The 16,955-nt window shown below is 36.4% G+C and overlaps 2 protein-coding genes across 4 annotated transcripts in view; one reads left to right on the forward strand and one right to left on the reverse strand.

The window, feature by feature from the left end:
• Nucleotides 1–4,821, reverse strand: part of boss (bride of sevenless) — a 37,155-nt gene extending 32,334 nt beyond the window's left edge. The window contains exon 1 of the mRNA XM_067085914.1: nucleotides 4,549–4,821. Coding sequence (XP_066942015.1) covers nucleotides 4,549–4,608 — 60 coding nt within the window. The 5' untranslated portion in view covers nucleotides 4,609–4,821. The remainder of the gene's footprint in view (nucleotides 1–4,548) is intronic.
• Nucleotides 1,089–16,905, forward strand: LOC136828124 (metabotropic glutamate receptor 3-like). 3 transcript variants are annotated; one of them, XR_010849936.1, is made up of 9 exons: nucleotides 1,089–1,330; nucleotides 6,798–6,969; nucleotides 7,715–7,805; nucleotides 8,105–8,218; nucleotides 10,568–10,710; nucleotides 10,839–11,600; nucleotides 11,957–12,131; nucleotides 12,428–12,508; nucleotides 14,074–16,905. XR_010849936.1 is itself a non-coding variant. In XM_067085917.1 (8 exons), exons 2-8 carry the CDS (start codon nucleotides 6,799–6,801, stop codon nucleotides 14,265–14,267), a joined length of 1,650 nt encoding a protein of 549 aa, XP_066942018.1. In that variant the 5' UTR covers nucleotides 1,089–1,330; nucleotide 6,798; the 3' UTR covers nucleotides 14,268–16,905. The 3 variants fall into 3 exon arrangements, 2 of the variants coding, with proteins under 2 accessions (XP_066942018.1, XP_066942019.1); XM_067085917.1 differs by lacking the exon at nucleotides 12,428–12,508; XM_067085918.1 differs by lacking the exons at nucleotides 1,089–1,330; nucleotides 12,428–12,508 and having other exon boundaries at nucleotides 6,846–6,983.
• Nucleotides 16,906–16,955: the final 50 nt, after the last annotated feature.

Below are 16,955 nucleotides of genomic sequence, written 5' to 3' on the forward strand. Positions count from 1 at the left end.
ACCAACCTAGAGGTGAAACAGTATGGAACTAAATGGAAAGAAGCCACCACAGTAAGGAGTTAAGCTAAATACAGTTGACCAGCGGATGTGTGAGTATTTAATGATGGTACAAGTTGTTTGATAAATAACGACTCTAAGATTGTTAAGTCTTGAGGGTTGGCAGTATGACCAATGACGCTAAAATCTTTGTTCTCAATGTAGGTTTTACATTGTTTTGAATGGTTCCTGATGTTGGAGTGCTCTGGGTTTGAGATTCTGCTACCTGTGCGGAAACTAATTCCCCGATGTGAATCAATGCGCACCTCTGGATATGCTTCCTGGAGTATTTCCCTGTTCCCTGTATCACTATATATATATATATGTGTGTGTGCGCATATATGCTTAAAAATCACAGTAGATGCACATGACTTCAATAGGCGAATACCACAGGAAAATGACAGGCAGAAGTTCAGTACGAAGCGTTTTCACGTGACTATTCACGCATATATATATATATATACAGTATATATATATATATATATATATATATATATATATATATATATATATATATATATATACATATATATATATATATACATACATGCATTTATAAATGTCCAATAATAAAAAGCAGCGAAAAATTAATACCACTTTCCAAAAATGAATTTCAGAATTTAAAGCTTCATTTTACGACCCAGGAGCAGGAAATAAATAACAAGAAAATAAATGAAAGAAAATAAGTCACTTTTACTGACATGCGTGGACAGAAAACCTGTTGACGTCTGAGTTTCCTTGCTTACAGAAAAAATGTAAAGAAAGGGAGAAAGAACACAAACGTTAGCTTTTTTTTCTCTCTCTTTTTTGCACGGTTCGACAAGGTACAAATGGGATCGCTACACGTAACTATAACAAAAGTATTTCTCTACTTTTTCGGGTCTTATGCTGCTAAAAATAAGAAAGAGGCTTAATTTTTACTTGTATATAAAGAAAAAGACTCTTTCCCTTCATTGAGATGCAAAAAAGACAACGATATCTCAAAAAGCAACTCAGATTAACACCGGTCTTAAGAAATCATGTGAGTCGAACCAAAAAGAACTTCCTTCATTGCTTATGGCTTCCCGCCTCCCCCGCCCGCCTGCCTGTCAGGGCTGCCAACCTCACCGACGACGACGACGCCGCCTCCGCCAGCAAGGCTGCATAACAATTATTAACCTGGCTCGCGGTATCTCCTTAGTTGAAGCAAGAATGTTGGCGGGCATTGCCTCCTGACTTGGTATAGTGTTCGTTCTCAATTAACGTGGATTATCATTAACACGACGTCGCACACAGAGCTTTCGCTTACGGCCAGGTGAATATCACGCTTTGATTTTTCAAAGTTTGAATCCTGTTTTCCATTAGGCTCAGTTGGAGATAAGATTAGGTCTACTGTGGACGACCGAAGAACGAGTTTGACTGGATAATTATTTACATATATATACAAAATCCAGGTGTTTTACATAGTTCTGTATATATTAAAATACAATACGAACATCTGTTTAATCAATAAAATGCCACAACATTTCCGTTACATTATTAAACAAAAATATGGCTTCAAAGCCGTGTAAACAATCGTATCTATATAAATTATAAAGGGTGCGCGATCGCAAACAAGTTTAAAGCAGCTGTGAAATCAAATGATAACAATAAGTGAACTTAAACTTATTTAAACTGAAGTTTAAAACATACCCGTAATTAATAGTACACCAAACCTGCTTTACTCAGCACAGGCTCTTGCTCAGGAAAGCAGCCCTGTGAGCGATTGGAGGATCACTAAAATTCCATTTAATGTTTTTGTTAGTGACCATAACATTCACCAAAATACCGAAAAATTATTTTTTATCAAAAATTATTTTTCATTATCTTTAAATGTGATAATACAAGATACTCAAGCAGACAAAAGGGATATATTAGTAGATCAGATTCGTGTCAAAAGAATAATTATGACTTCGAATTAATATAAACGTAATATCAGTTTTGAAAGAAAACGTCAGCTTTATTGCCATAATATACGATTAGTGAACAATCATCAATAAGACAATTATTGACACTTGAGCGAACACGGAGAGAGAGAGAGAGAGAGAGAGAGAGAGAGAGAGAGAGAGAGAGAGAGAGAGAGAGAGAGAAATGTAAAACCTACGTATAAATATTTGCCCATATATATATGTGTAGATAGATAGATATGTAGTTCTTTTTTTATCCAACAATGTAATCAGTTTGTGATCTGGCGTCGCAACGACTAACTATTCCCCAATTGTCATGTGAAATACACATCAGCAACGGAGAGAGAGAGAGAGAGAGAGAGAGAGAGAGAGAGAGAGAGAGAGAGCTGCTTTTGAAGTAAATAGCGGTCTCGGAGGATAATGACAAAAACGCAAGTATTGCATAAAAATAGCATCGCATACCTTATAACATTACTGCATCAGCAAAATTAGCCTGGAAATAAGTTATATCAACATTACTATGGTATTTGCGTACCAGTTAACTGGGTGGCTTTACGTTATAGTTTAGATGATATCCTTAAATAACAACTGGAAAAATACTTATTAATCATAATATCAATGACAGTACGCCTTGCGTTAGCTTTGGTATAATATTAAGGGGAACAAGCTAAGTTCGTACGTAGATGGTTTAACCGTACCTATAGGTCTATCTTGTCCTGTTCCGGGAAATATAATCAGAACAGCGTATATCACATGTTAATTAATTATTTTCTTCGTAAAGCACACAATAACAGATACAAAAACCTGCTATTCATGATAGCGTCCTCTTTCATTGATTTCCTAAACGTTATGCAACAAAGTGCAAAATGATACATCTTGCAAGTTTTCCCAACTCTGACTGTCACTCTTCCGCTGATACGCTCAAGTACCGGGTTTATTTAAAAAAAAATGGCTCAGGTCTTGAAAACCGGTTTCACGATCGGTGTGCGGACAACCCTTCTGAACTAAAATAGACGTTTTAAAAATTCCAAACATTTTCTTGTTGTGGAATATTTAAATATGCCTTGTAAGCAGGCTTACTCTACATTTCTTTAGTGAATACGCTTAAGCGAAAGAATTTACTTGCTGCAAAATTTTGGCGCAAGGAAAGGTAGACCTACTACAGTCATGATGAGAATGAAAATGCGTTCCCTATGGAGAGATTGGGCCGTCATGTAAGTCGGTTAAATAATAAAACGCAAGGAAAATGTGTCTCATCACAATCAGTTACGTCAGTGTTATAATTCAACAGCACAAATAACGTTATAACAATCATCTTAATAACTGGTCCCATATGATTAGAAAGTCTACTAATTTAATAACAGATATTGGCAAGAGAAAAAGCTGACGTAAGTCAGTCCTTTCTACACTAAGATGCAAGAGTGAAGAAATATCCCAGCGGCAAAGTGTAGACTACACAATACTAAATCAAACTTTCCTGTAAACATCAACGGAAAGCTGATCTCTTTTCTCCTTTTTTTAAAATCGATTGTTCACCAATTAACCTGGAAACGACAATCAAAAGCGTGCGACCTTTCACAAGCCATGCAGTTTTTAAAAGACTAGACGTAACAGCTTGCAACTCGGAAGACTGAAAAACAGGTGGAAAAGTCCACAGTTGTTAAATCTCGAATGAGTGGTACACTAGAGCTGAGTGCTTAAATACGCTGGTCTATTGATTTCGAGAAATAATTCTTGTATCTCTCTGCACAGATGCGTCGTGAATCCGTTACTAGTCCAAGATCAATACGACGCTAAACTTTTAACTGTGGCAGTCTGAGCAAAGTGTATCTGCACTTGTGTGTTTAAAAGCTTTTACTTTACTGTGATGTTTGTTACTTATTATCACTGTCCCGTTTCTGAAAATTTTACGATACGAAAATCCCTTCTTTATCAATTGCACAGATCAAGTTTTGTTCTCAAATTACCATAGTTACACGCATTAATCAAATAAAACAGTTAATTTAAACGCTTACGTTATTCTAAGACTGTGAATGCACAAGACTTTTACATAATCACAAGGATTTTACATACTTGAGTAACTTTAGACAAACATATTTCTAAAGGGTTATTTCCTTTCATTACGAATAGTTCATTTGGTTTTTACGGTAACCGAGGACGTTGATAACGAGATGCGTTGATACCCACGAAATATAAAAGCACTGCAAAGGCCTGTCATTCTAACAAACTAGGCCTATGTGATTCCCTTTCATGTGCCTGAGGCTTAGTAGTCTAGGTTATAAGATTTGATTAACATGGAACTTGAACCACCTCATCAATATCCAGTATCCAGAAAATTTTTAATTCATGCTCTATTCTGTCTTTAGTTATTTATTTAATTAGCGTATGAGCGCCGTCATGACTGGTCATACATATGAATACTACCAAACCCAGCGGTGCACGGCGTAGGTGTCTCAAAGTACAATGACTAACAACACGGTTTTTCATCATTAATACTTCTATCATAACTTACATTTTTCATACACATTTATTCGAGATACGAAACTGGTACACAATAAGATAACAAAAACAACAGCTCATAACTTACAGCATAGACTGGTAAACAGGCTCTTTTATATCGACGAAGTAACGAAACTTTGAACTTCATATAATCCTGAATGTGACTTCCGGATAAATGCACAAATCTGTAGAGGTATATGAAAATTTAAATTAAAATACAGTCTATTGGGATTCTAGTAAAATTAATTCGGATCTACTCTCTTCAAAATTAGAAATGCTGGACACAAAATTATATTCTATGAATGAACTCGTAAGATCACCAGACACGGTGACACACGTTAAGACGCCCAACTTAAAAAGCACTTACTTAGCGCACATTCCTAAGCTATGGTAAAACGTCTATAATTTTAATGGAAAAGGGAAAATCTCAATACAGATTTTCTTTAGAAAGTTCTAAATTTCCACTCTAAGTCAAAGCTCATAAGCGGCCCAAATTTAATTATAGACCTACTGTCTGTATAAAATGTGATGCAAGCGGTAGGCCTAGTTTGTTCCACTGGTTGATGAATTTTAAATTTTCAGATCTTCAGTGAAGATGTAACTGTTGGGGAGAGGATTAAGATAAAAACGTCTAGACTATATATATATATATATATATATATATATATATATATATATATATATATATATATATATATATGTGTGTGTGTGTGTGTGTGTGTGTGTGTGTGTGTGTGTGTGTGTATACTGCACAGTATATCAACCAGTGGAGTAAACTAGGCCTACTGACTGCATCACATTTTATATAGACAATACATACATAATAAATTATATATATATATATATATATATATATATATATATATATATATATATAATGTGTGTGTGTGTGTGTATTTATACACTTCACTAAGCTGTTTCCCCTAACTGTGATATCCCCCAATGAAAATGAACGCGGTCATCATAATTATCACATTCATACTGTAATGGTCGAATCGTGGATGAACCCCATTTGCAGCAACCCTCCACAGCATTTAAACCACTTATTACACCTACACGGAAGACATGTTAGTAGCATGTCAAAACCCCATACGCACACATTTTACCCTTCACTTCTATCATACTTCCCCTCGTAACAGGGGCTCTTACGAATGAGTAAATGTGCACTATTGTAGGTTTAGCGAGCTTCAAAATTGGTAATAAGTTCTTAAAGATAAAAAAATTGGTATTATTAAGGTTACCAACGTATTTGATGGGATAATTACATAATAAGTACCTGCTGTATTATACAGTTCACAAATCATCACTTGCAATGTTAATCAAAAGTTTCACAATAATTTTTTTAATGGAAGGACGACACCATATCTTTCACAGCACACTGTGCATTGCTGATGCAGTACTTATTCTGAGTACCATATATGGTAATGCTTGGCGTTACCATCGTTTCCTAGCTCACTTCTCTAGCCTACACCACTTGAAAAATGTGTAATCCAGTGCTACTAGCAAGATACGTTTCATTTATAGGTCTTCCCATGATGATGTAATGAAAGAAACTTGCTCCAAATCTCTTGTTGTTGTACCGCTACTGGAGCACTGTTAATCCCAGGTGGATGTCAGCAGAATGCTGGGTCCTTCATTTTCTGGGGAAAATTGCTCGAAATGGGGGTCCTCTTTTCCTTACCATGGTCACCACGATTTACATAAACATTCAGATAGTCTGTTAGGCCTTCTTCCACTCTTTCCTTAATTTTCCAAGCATCTCGAAGTGCCACAATGTCACACCACAGAGAGATATAAGTCTTATCTTAATATTGTTTGCTCCGATGACCTGGTAACGGATTTCTCACTGGAAACTGAGCTGTAATGCTACTCATATGATCCATAGTCCTGTGTCGTTTATCTATCAGTCCCTGTGAACTGTCTGATTTCATTCTTTTCTCTTTGTCATATTTTAATCTTTTATCCGTGAATGGTTGTTCTGTTCAGGGTCAACTTGCTCCTCAAGGAAGGATTATTAAGGCTTATTCCATAAGAATGAATGTAATTAAGAATAAGATAAACTACTCTACAATATTTCACTATACAGTAAACCACTGTAAGCACTGGACTTCAAATATGGCTACTAAAGTTGTTGGTATGAAAAAAATAAAACTATCCCTTCGTTATTTTCCAAATGTACTTCTCTCACATTCATAGCAGATGGAATTTTTTGTACTGCAAAGTCTGTACTGTGGTTAACATTATGAAACTTAACTTTTTTTCCTTAACCTGTCGACTACACACTGCTTTCATTAAAGAATGAATGAAAAATTATGAACTTTCTTTTCCCCCCAACAGTATGTCCACTCTAGCAGTACGTTTGGCATGGATGATCTTCCTAGTGCAGACTGGGGTGAGGTTTTGTAGAGGGGCGTGCCTGACAGTGGCTGATGGAGAGGCTTACAGTGCATGGGGCGATGCAGTCATCACTGTACTGTTGCCTTTGCACCGCGGAGAACACTGTGACAAGGTGAGAGACAAAAGGTGGGTAGTGTGACCCTAAATAATATGTGAATTGCATATTTTGAGATGGAAACAGCATTAAATGCTGACCAAGTTGTAACAAATGGTCATCAGAAGCATCCTGGGTCAACTTGTTTCAAAGTATAGTACAATATCCTCCTTACAAAACTAATATTGCAAATTACGCAGTTGGCTTTAGCACGTACAGTACCTGTTTAACATGTACATTTTTTCTTGTATGTGTTTGAACTGGCTCACCACCTCCTGAAACTTCATTAACTTCTTGCTGATCCAGAAAATGAACTTCTGACTTTATGACACGATCAAACATAAAAAGTCTGCAGAGTTATAGTTGTCAAAATGTATAATATAGTTGCAACACATAATACTGTATTCAATAGATAACATATTTGTAAAGGTTTCTTTTAAGTTGAGTCACAAAAGCTAACCATATTACATGACTTTTTAATATTTGCTTAACATTTTTGAAGTGCAAAGGTCAACTTGATGACCTTATTTTAGCCCAAGGCCAAAGAAAATAAGAAAGAGGGGAGAAAGAAAGATTAGGCTCATTTACAAGGGAAACAACAGGCCTTCATCTCTGAGGAAGGAAGGTTATGCCATCAAAAACAGAAGCAGGAAGAGAATTCTGAAGCTTACCAGTAGAGAGAAGGAAAGAGACGGTCACTCAATCAATCATGCAATCCAAGGATTACTAATATTTAAGACAATTTTTTTCACCTATTTTTCAGATCAGCATGACAGAGGTCCAAATTCTTGAAGCAACAAAGATAGCTGTGAACAGAGTCAATGAATTAGACCTGGTCCCTGGAGTCAAAGTTGGTAAGTGAGAAACATCATCGTCATCACCATAATTATTTTTTACATTAACACTTCCCTCCATGTGATTAAATGTGAAATAGGTTCCCTCCATTTGTTCTGTCTTGTGCAGTTTCCCAGAGAATTCCCAACTGTCCTAGATCTCTACCCTCCTTACTCTACTTTTTCCACCAAAAAAATATTTCTACTGGTATGCTTTGCATATATAATACACAGTATCTTAGTTAACTGAAAAAAATTACCAAATTATTTGAAAATTAAAGTACCTTCTCAACCTACTCATCGAATCTTCCCTAATTCAGGTTTACGTGTTGTCGACACCTGCGGTGAAGTGGCACGCAGCGTGAAGTTGGCACTGGCATCCCTCGCATCTGATGCCCGGTCCTGTATTCCAAGTCTTTCTCTTGGTTTTTTGGGTAAATGTTTACTAATAAAATCCATCAGTGATGTCTTAATCCACTGTCAAAGAATGTATGTTCTTATTGTCTATCTCTGGCATTAAATATTCTATTATTTAACATGCTAGTCTAGTCTCTAGAATTGTAACAATTAGTTAGTCTAGTTTCTAGAATTGTAACAATTAGTTAGTCTAGTCTCTAGAACTGTAACAAGTAGTTAGTCTAGTGTCTAGAATTGTAACAATTAGTTAGTCTAGTCTCTAGCATTGTAACAATTAGATTGTTATTTGTTATAAATATTATTGCTACTGACATTATTATAGAGCATATAGTTTAGGGCCCCTATATGCAATGAATTGGATTCATGCCCCAATGTATATGTGTGTGTGTGTGTTTATGAATTCATGTCTGCAAATGAATCCCATGCAGGGAGCATTATTTAGGGGGGCTGGGGGGGCAACTGCCACCCCCAAGGCTCAAGATGCCCCCCGCAAGCCTCAACTTGCCCCCCCTCACCCCACCAAGCCCCAAGAAGTAACAGCAGCTGGTTTTCCATTATTCCTACCGAACTTCAAATGTGTCATCACATTAAGTTACATCTTTCTATCTATCTATCTATTTTGTGCGCTTCAAAAAGCACATGAAATAGCTCAAAATCAAAAAAACCCCAGGTGATTAGGCTCACTTCGCTCACCAAACCGCCTTTGCCTGCCCATCAAAAATCTGAAATGACGCCCCTGATCCCACATATATATAATTTTCATTATGCCTGAAATCACCAGAACATGTGATGTATGTATGCAGATGTACACAAGGAGAAATAAAACACTGGGTGTATATACCCAGTCTTTCATTTGGCCTGTATAAGAATGATATAACAAGTACAGCAATCAGCATCACCATAACGTTATCAAGAGAGAAAATTCAGGGTTTTGGTAAATGTCAACACAACTAGAAAGAAGGAGAGAAAAATCATAGCTTCTCTATGAATCAATTAACAATCTGTACAGTACTGCATTTAATTCTATATTTTCAGTCTCTCGGGTCATTAAATAAAAGTAAACTGTATGTTCTGAATACTGTAAATGAAAATACTAAAGTGATGTTGTTGACACTTCACATGATTTAAGAAATTGGGAGTTTTAGCAGTGCAGCTACTCTTTGAGAATGATATACAAAAATCATTCAGTAATTACAAAGGACCCTCTAGCTGGAGACTAACTGATCATGTAGAAACTTACCACATGAAAGGTTCAACACCATTATTCAGTATTCCTAAAACATATTCCCAACTACTCCTAAGGTGCAGTGAAAAGATCTGGAAGAGAATTTCAGGAATTAGTTGACTAAACACTAGTACAAGAGTACAGTACTGACTGGAATCTGAAGAGCCGACTAACAATATTGTACCGGAATAACAAATATATATGGTTTTAAAAGAAAAGAATTCACTCACTGTGCTTACCATGTGAACATCAATCCTTACAAAAGGATAATGCCTTTCTTTTATTTATACCCAGGAAATACTACTTCTAGAGGCTGGCTGTTTGAAACACATTATCTAGTAGAGTATTATTCTCTGAGGACCTGAATCATGGCAACACATTCTGGAATGAAAACAGGCCAACTAAAGTCTAATGTTGATGTGAATGACGTAGATCACTAAACATCCCTCCTAATGCAAAAGCAACCTGGAAAATTAACGTTTGGCTTGAAGGGTCTCTAGAGGTTATTCAAGACTTGGTGATTTCTATACAAGTTCACTTGATATAGAATACTTTTCTTTGCATCTGTTCCCTCATTTATTGAGTCATTATGAGGAGAATAGTTTTTACTGACAAATTCTTCACATGTGCTTTCATACTTTCTATATAACCCATCTTATATGAAAACTCAGCATCTGTAAATTTTACTATATGGAAACAGAGTAGATGGTGATGATTATTGTACAGTATTACCTTTACTGATATTATCTTAAATAACATCTATTATTATGATATAATATAGAATAATATAAATTACTGTATTATACTGTACTATACACTAAAGAAGTAGGCAGTAGTAATGACAGCCCTCAACACTAAAATTAATAACAGAGTAAGAGAAAAAGTTGGCCATCACTTATTTTTTTCCTCTTAATAAACATATTGCAGTACAGTATCTTTAAAATTAATGTAAGCATACATGTATAATATACATATTAAAACTGTGTATTATACAGGGTTCAATCTCATATGTGCATTCAATTATGTGCTGTAAGGGTAGGAACCAATTCCTTGCTAATAACTGTGTATGTATACCTTTTACCACACTGTAAATCAGAAGAATCAAGTGTTTTACTAATACAGTATCCTACAATTTTCACAGGCCCAGGAGATGCAGCATCTGCAGCAGCCGTTGGTAAGGCAACAAGAGCTTTACAAGCTCCTGTAGTTGCTTATGGGCCTCGCACGGTGGTAGTGACTGATACGATCAATCTCATAACTCCTGCCCCACAACGATCAGCTAAGGTAAGAACACTCCGCACATGGATGTTAGCATTTCCATAACGTGCTAAATATTACTTACCAGTAATCATTATTTAATATAGTAATCAGAGTGTTTCTTTAGTGATGTTTGTTATTTGTTAAATCCACAGGCTGCAGTGCATGTCTTAGCAGCGATGAAAGTGCAATCGTTCAGCATTGTGCACACGGCTGACGAGGAAGGACGTTCCATGGCTGAACACTTCAGTGCAGCTGCTGAAGATGCTTATCGCTGTGTTGAAATGACACTAGAAGCTGGTGATGAGGAAGCTATGGCCACAGTACTTCAAGAGGGTCCAGGTACTATAGTTATTCTGGGAACAAGGGATAAAGCTCAAAGGTTAGCAAGAACACTTGGGGCGCCAGGAGGTCCAGCTGACTTGATTTTAATGCTAGACAATGCAGGGCCTGTCCCACCTGCTGAACTGGAGAGTATTGCAACCCCTCTAGTTATTCTACAGCGGACAGCACCAACGATACCCGAGTACGTATCCTACTTGGAACGAGATTTCTACGGAGACGACGGACCAAGACGAGAATATGTCGCAGCGATGTCAAAGTGCGATGCTTGCGAGCCTTCAGATTTTGGGTACGATGCTAGTGCACCAGCAGCCATTGCAGCAGTTCTTGTATACGCTGAGGCATTACGTGAAGCACAAGTCGCAAAGTGTGGCACTAGTGGTGGGCTTTGCAACGGAGTCAAAGGTCTCCAATATCAAGAATGGTGTGACACACTAAGTCAAGCATCATTGCATGCCGCAGCATCAACAGCTTTCCCAGATCTTCTCGATGCAAATCTTGATCCTGGAAGTGAAGACTTCCCACGATATACTGTCAAGTTTATGTCAAATGGCACCTTGGGCAACATAACACAGGTCTGTACGCAGCATCTGGACTTAACACTATAACCACTGAATTACGATGATATAGGAGTACAGTATCTAGAAAGGTGCAGAAAATTTCTGCAGCCTTCAGCTGACCTCTATGATAGCAATATTGCATGAAGATATGATTTCAAACTTAGCTCAAACACTAAAAATAATCTCTTATTGATAGTATTTGTACTTGACAGTGCACCTGCATGATTGGACTAAAATTTCAACAAGGATATTATTTGGAGAGCTTTACCTACAACTAAAAAGTACAAAGTTGATTTGAATATATACAGAATTCTACTAACAGTGTATAGCTGTCTTTATAATCTCAAAAAACGTTTCCTTTTACGCATCAGGTTGGCCACGCAGACGAAACGTCGGCTATACTTGGACGTATGGACATACTCCAGCCAAGGTGTGGAAGTCGCTGTTCTTGTCCAAGGAAAGAAGTTATCGTAACCACAACTACTCCTGTGCCTGAGGTGCTTCCTGAACCAGATAATATTACCGCACCTACACCACCTCCTTCAGGTATGTCAGATACAGTATTCACTTCTTGCGCATTACCATAAATCTTTGCATATTTTTTGCTGACACTTCTTGAGCGTTACCATAAATCTTGCAAATTTTTGCTAAATACTTGTTGAGCATTACCATAAATCTTTGCAAAGTTTTTGCTAAAGTTTGGCGGGGAAAAATGCATCTTAAAATCAAAACCACATTTCAAATGACTTAATTGCACTTAGCAGCCTATTCTAGGCACCAATACACATTACTGTACTGTGTTTAATATCACTCAAGCATAGAATATTACTTCCTTTTTTCAGGGGATATGTAGGTACCTTCAGTGCAGAGAAAAGAGCACTGTTAAAAAAGTTGAAAACTTTACCCAAAACAACTACCTGAAGGTAAACTAAAATTAAGGAAAATTACTGCATGTAAAAGAGAAGTAGAATACTATGATAAATGGCATGCCACTCTCCATCTGTTACTATTAAGGACAAAATGACTTTACTAGTAGCTCTGGATGTTATTCACCTAAATAGAATGGAAAACATATGAATGCTGTTTTTCCATAGTTCTTTTACATAAAGAAAAGCTTATACTGCACAGTTTTATTGAAAAAGAATGAAGTAGATCACTAAGAGTGTACTATACAGTATATATCAACATAGAAAGTAGCTAAGAAAGTATTACTTATCTTTTTTAAGCACTTAGATAACTTAACCAAACCATAAAATACATCCACACTATGTAGAACTGTTCCTCTTCTTGAACAAGTTTCAGTACATTGAAGGGGGAGTGAGCCTCTGTGGGTGAAACAAGCAAATAAGATATGTGTGCATCTCATGCCCAAATGGACTTCCTTGGTAGTGCCTGGATCGAGGCTGGCATGGTCCCAGATTCCTTTGCCCAACAGGCCTCCCTGGTTGGCTTCCAGAAAAAGGCTGGTCTGGTCCTGTTATCTAGCGTCCCAATGGCCTTCCTTGGTGGCACTTAGAACTAAAGCACTTCAAGAAAATACATGTCAATTACCTTGTCCAAATCAAATCTGTTTGGTAAAAATATTCAGGCTACCACATTACAAAGGTCTGCTAATGGTTAAAACTTTAAATTTACCATCTATACACTAATTTGTTTGATTTTTGTTCAAATCTATAATTTTTTTTAAAAAGCAAAGTTTATTTCAAAACAGTCTTTAAAATTCTATAATGTACAGTATAGTTAAATTTATGCAAACTACAATTAGTATGTGTTACAAGTTTCATTTCATTCAACAAAAACTCATGAACTAACAAGACTGACCAAACAGTTAGATAAACAGTTAACTACAAGTGCATAACTATTTGACATGCAGAAATACAAGTTTAAGCTCATACCAGGGCACTGGCTTTTAAAAGCAGTTCCCCCAAACTTCAATTTGCAACTTTTCTTCTGTTTTTAAAATCTGATACATTCACATCATACGTACAGTGTAACTGTTAGTGCAGACCCCACATTCCCTCATACATGGATTGAATAACATGGGCACCATCAAGTATCCACAGGCCAGACGAATGTGACCAATTCAAAGGTACGATAAAATCACTTTGGCAAGGGGAAGGCTTACTAGCAGTGAATATGGCAATGAGATTTCTATAATTTCTACTGAGTTAGCAACAGGTGACACCCACCCTTACTTCCTTGTCAGTTTTGAATGGGCTGCTTCCTATGCCATCAGCAACTAAAAGGACATTGAAACGTATAAGGTTCACATGTGTTGAACACGTGCTTTCTACAACAAAATGCACTCTACCACTTTTTTTCTTCAGTATGTATACATGTAGAACTACAATAATGCATATTCTTTGTAACAATACTGTATGCAATCACTGGAACTGACTATGAATTCCTTTCCAATAAGCACATCCTATTTTATTACAGATTACAGCATTCTGCAACTGAATTTAATCTTGCCAACTCTGCTTTGCAGGATTCAATATCATTGGAGGACAAAACTGGTGGGCGAACAAAGGATGGCTCCCGAAGACCTTCGACAGCCCACTGCACTTATCCAAAATGGAGGTGGCTACATACGTGACTGCCTTCTCCTTTTTTGTAGTAGTTTTCTTCTCTGCTAGTCTCATATGTATTTATACTGTACAAAGACCACCTTCACGAAACTAAAGTACAGTATTTCCTTTTTAAAACTGTTACCGAAATTAATTTTTTATACGGAAGCGTTAAGAAGAAGGGAGAGGATTCCTTTTATGCAGTAAGAGTAGTTAAGTAATCTTATAAGTCCTTTTCAAGATTTACATTACAGTATAAAGGTATTCCCAGCACTATACATTTCACAAGCCGATCATCTCTTACACTTAGTACAGGGCTTCCCCAAGTTACGGTGGCACCCACTTACGGCATCCCAATCTTACGGCGCTTTTTCAAATATATTTATCAAGAATAGGTATCTAGTTACGGCGCCTATTAATTAATAAGCACCGACTTTCGGCGGAAATCGACTTACGGAACCCGCCACCATGAGTCAGGGACTGCCTGTACACCAGAAGTTCACTTAAAAGCCTCATTCATCCACTGCCAACCTTTGAAAGGATGTATAAAATGAAACCACCTTCCATTCTTTGAAGACACCACTTAGTACCAATTTTTCATCACAATATCATTTTTGTGCTGAATAATTTCAAAAATGAGTGTCAAATACCATCACAACCAATGAAAAACTGTTTTATCTGTAAACCTGCAGATACTTCATTTTCTTTTAAAAAAAATCATAGTGGATGGATGTGGGTTTACTTTCAGGCCTTTGCAAAACTTCTACAATACATAAGTCTAGAAGAGAATTTATTGAACAGTACAGTCCTATCCTGCAACCTACCTGTTGGCACTAAAAATGTCACCAACATTGCTCCAAATAATGATTTACAGGCATATACTCCACATACAGCTATTTTCTTTCCAAACATTCATGGATACCACACTGTGGAGATTATAAAAACATCACCCAGCATAAAGAGACACAACATTCCAAAATACCTGCTGTAAGATGCTAAAACACAAATTTAACTTTTAAAAGACTAAGAAAATCTAGAAATAGGATGCTAGACTTAATGAAACTCACTGTACTGTAACAAGTGGCTCTACTGTCCAATAATCTTCTACACAGGCTAATGGAAAAGCTTCCTTCAGACTCCTCACAAGCTCACATACACAAAGGAAATGCTACAGTTCTATTATATATGTCATTATCTAACCATAACATATGGAAAAGGGGATTCTTAGGACAATTTGGTTCCTTCAGCACGTGGGGAACTTGCACAGAAGTGAAGACCTGGATTCCACCTTTATCATCACTGCCATACGGTCTAAACCATATCATAGTTAAGAGATTTGGAAGGTGGCCAAGCAAAGATCAACGGTAGAAAAATTTCATTTCTTTTGCAGTATTTACTAACAAACTTGCAATATCAGTAGCTACCGGAGAATCAAATTTAACTTTGCCTCTTTGGCCACATAAGAGTACTATAGGTTCTCTGTAGTGACCCTTTAACCCCAGGTACTTTGTTTTCTACCTTTTCAAGCATTCGCTTTGATCTCTTCCCGGCTAGATGTCCAGCTTCTTTAGCTTTATCTTACTCCAATCTTCACTGCTTTAAGATCAAAAACCTTTAATCGAGCACTACTAGAGTCTACAAATATAAACCGAGCGTTCTCTTCAACAATGTCACCACATGCGTTGAACAACACATATATCTCCCTCTTCCACCAACGTACAAGCTTAGTGACAAACTTTTGACATTGTTTGCCTTCAAATTTAATGAAGATAGTCTTTAAACATACAGTAAAAAAAAAAAAATAAACAGGAAGCACTAGCATTTACCAACAACCTTAAATGAATTGGGAAGACGAGATACAATGACAGTCAAGAAGGGCATATTTACTGAGTTTTATCAGTAGACAGTGTACAGTATTAAGATTATGATTACAGTATTATCAATGTCAGTGTACTGACACTGATAATACTGTATTTATTAAGCACTTTAACGTGATCACTGAATTAAATACTATACCTGAAGAACTTCATTGCAAAACCTTGTTTCAGAATTACTGATGGATGCACCCTTTTACATGAAAGATGCTGTAATTCCATGCTAATTACAATTACTGTACTTGTAAGGTAATTCCATAGCAATTTCACTTTCCTTAATAAGTTCAGATTTCTTGAGCAATGAAGTATCTTACACTGCGTCGTTCTAAACATATATCAAGTATTCTATAACTGTTTTTTGTTTTAAAATACAGTAACAGCCAGAAGGTCACGACTCGAGTATCTTATACTGCACTGTCCTAAATATATATTGGTATTTTATAACTGTTGCCTGTTTTAAAGTATTGTAATAGCGAGACAAGTTGAACTTCCTTTTATTACAAATGCATCCCTGAGAATCTTGTACTTAATTTGCATCAAAAGTAAAATACCATTTCAAATGTATCATTAATAGTTTCTTATAAATCCATAGGCTTTTCCATCAAACATTTTCTGCCAACATAAACAATTTTTGCTTGAACAATTAAACACTTGGGTTTACAAAAATCTGGAGGGCTAACTGACAGGACTTGATCAGCTATGACAGATGACACATTATTTGACTATGTTCTAATGTATTATCCAAACATGCTGTTTTGGTGTTAGAATCACTGATAATAAAATCCTCTAACCATATCCCTTGAATTTACAATATTTTGACCAACATTTTGTATCTCACTTACGGCCTTTTTAGTAAAATAAATTTGCCTTTCTCTGTTATTTGTTTTATCATTTAACACCTTTTGTTTACAAAATATTATAAGTCTTAA

This window comes from Macrobrachium rosenbergii, chromosome 42 (genome assembly GCF_040412425.1).
Source record: "Macrobrachium rosenbergii isolate ZJJX-2024 chromosome 42, ASM4041242v1, whole genome shotgun sequence".
NCBI classification, from domain to species: domain Eukaryota; kingdom Metazoa; phylum Arthropoda; class Malacostraca; order Decapoda; family Palaemonidae; genus Macrobrachium; species Macrobrachium rosenbergii.

What these genes read in the sequence shown, in the direction of transcription:
- LOC136828124 (XM_067085917.1), top strand. Translation starts at nt 6,799, where the DNA reads ATGTCCACTCTAGCAGTACGTTTGGCATGGATGATCTTCCTAGTGCAG. An exon ending in GCGGAGAACACTGTGACAAG is followed by an intron (nt 6,970 to 7,714) that starts GTGAGAGACAAA and finishes CCTATTTTTCAG; the next exon opens with ATCAGCATGACAGAGGTCCA. An exon ending in TCTTTCTCTTGGTTTTTTGG is followed by an intron (nt 8,219 to 10,567) that starts GTAAATGTTTAC and finishes CAATTTTCACAG; the next exon opens with GCCCAGGAGATGCAGCATCT.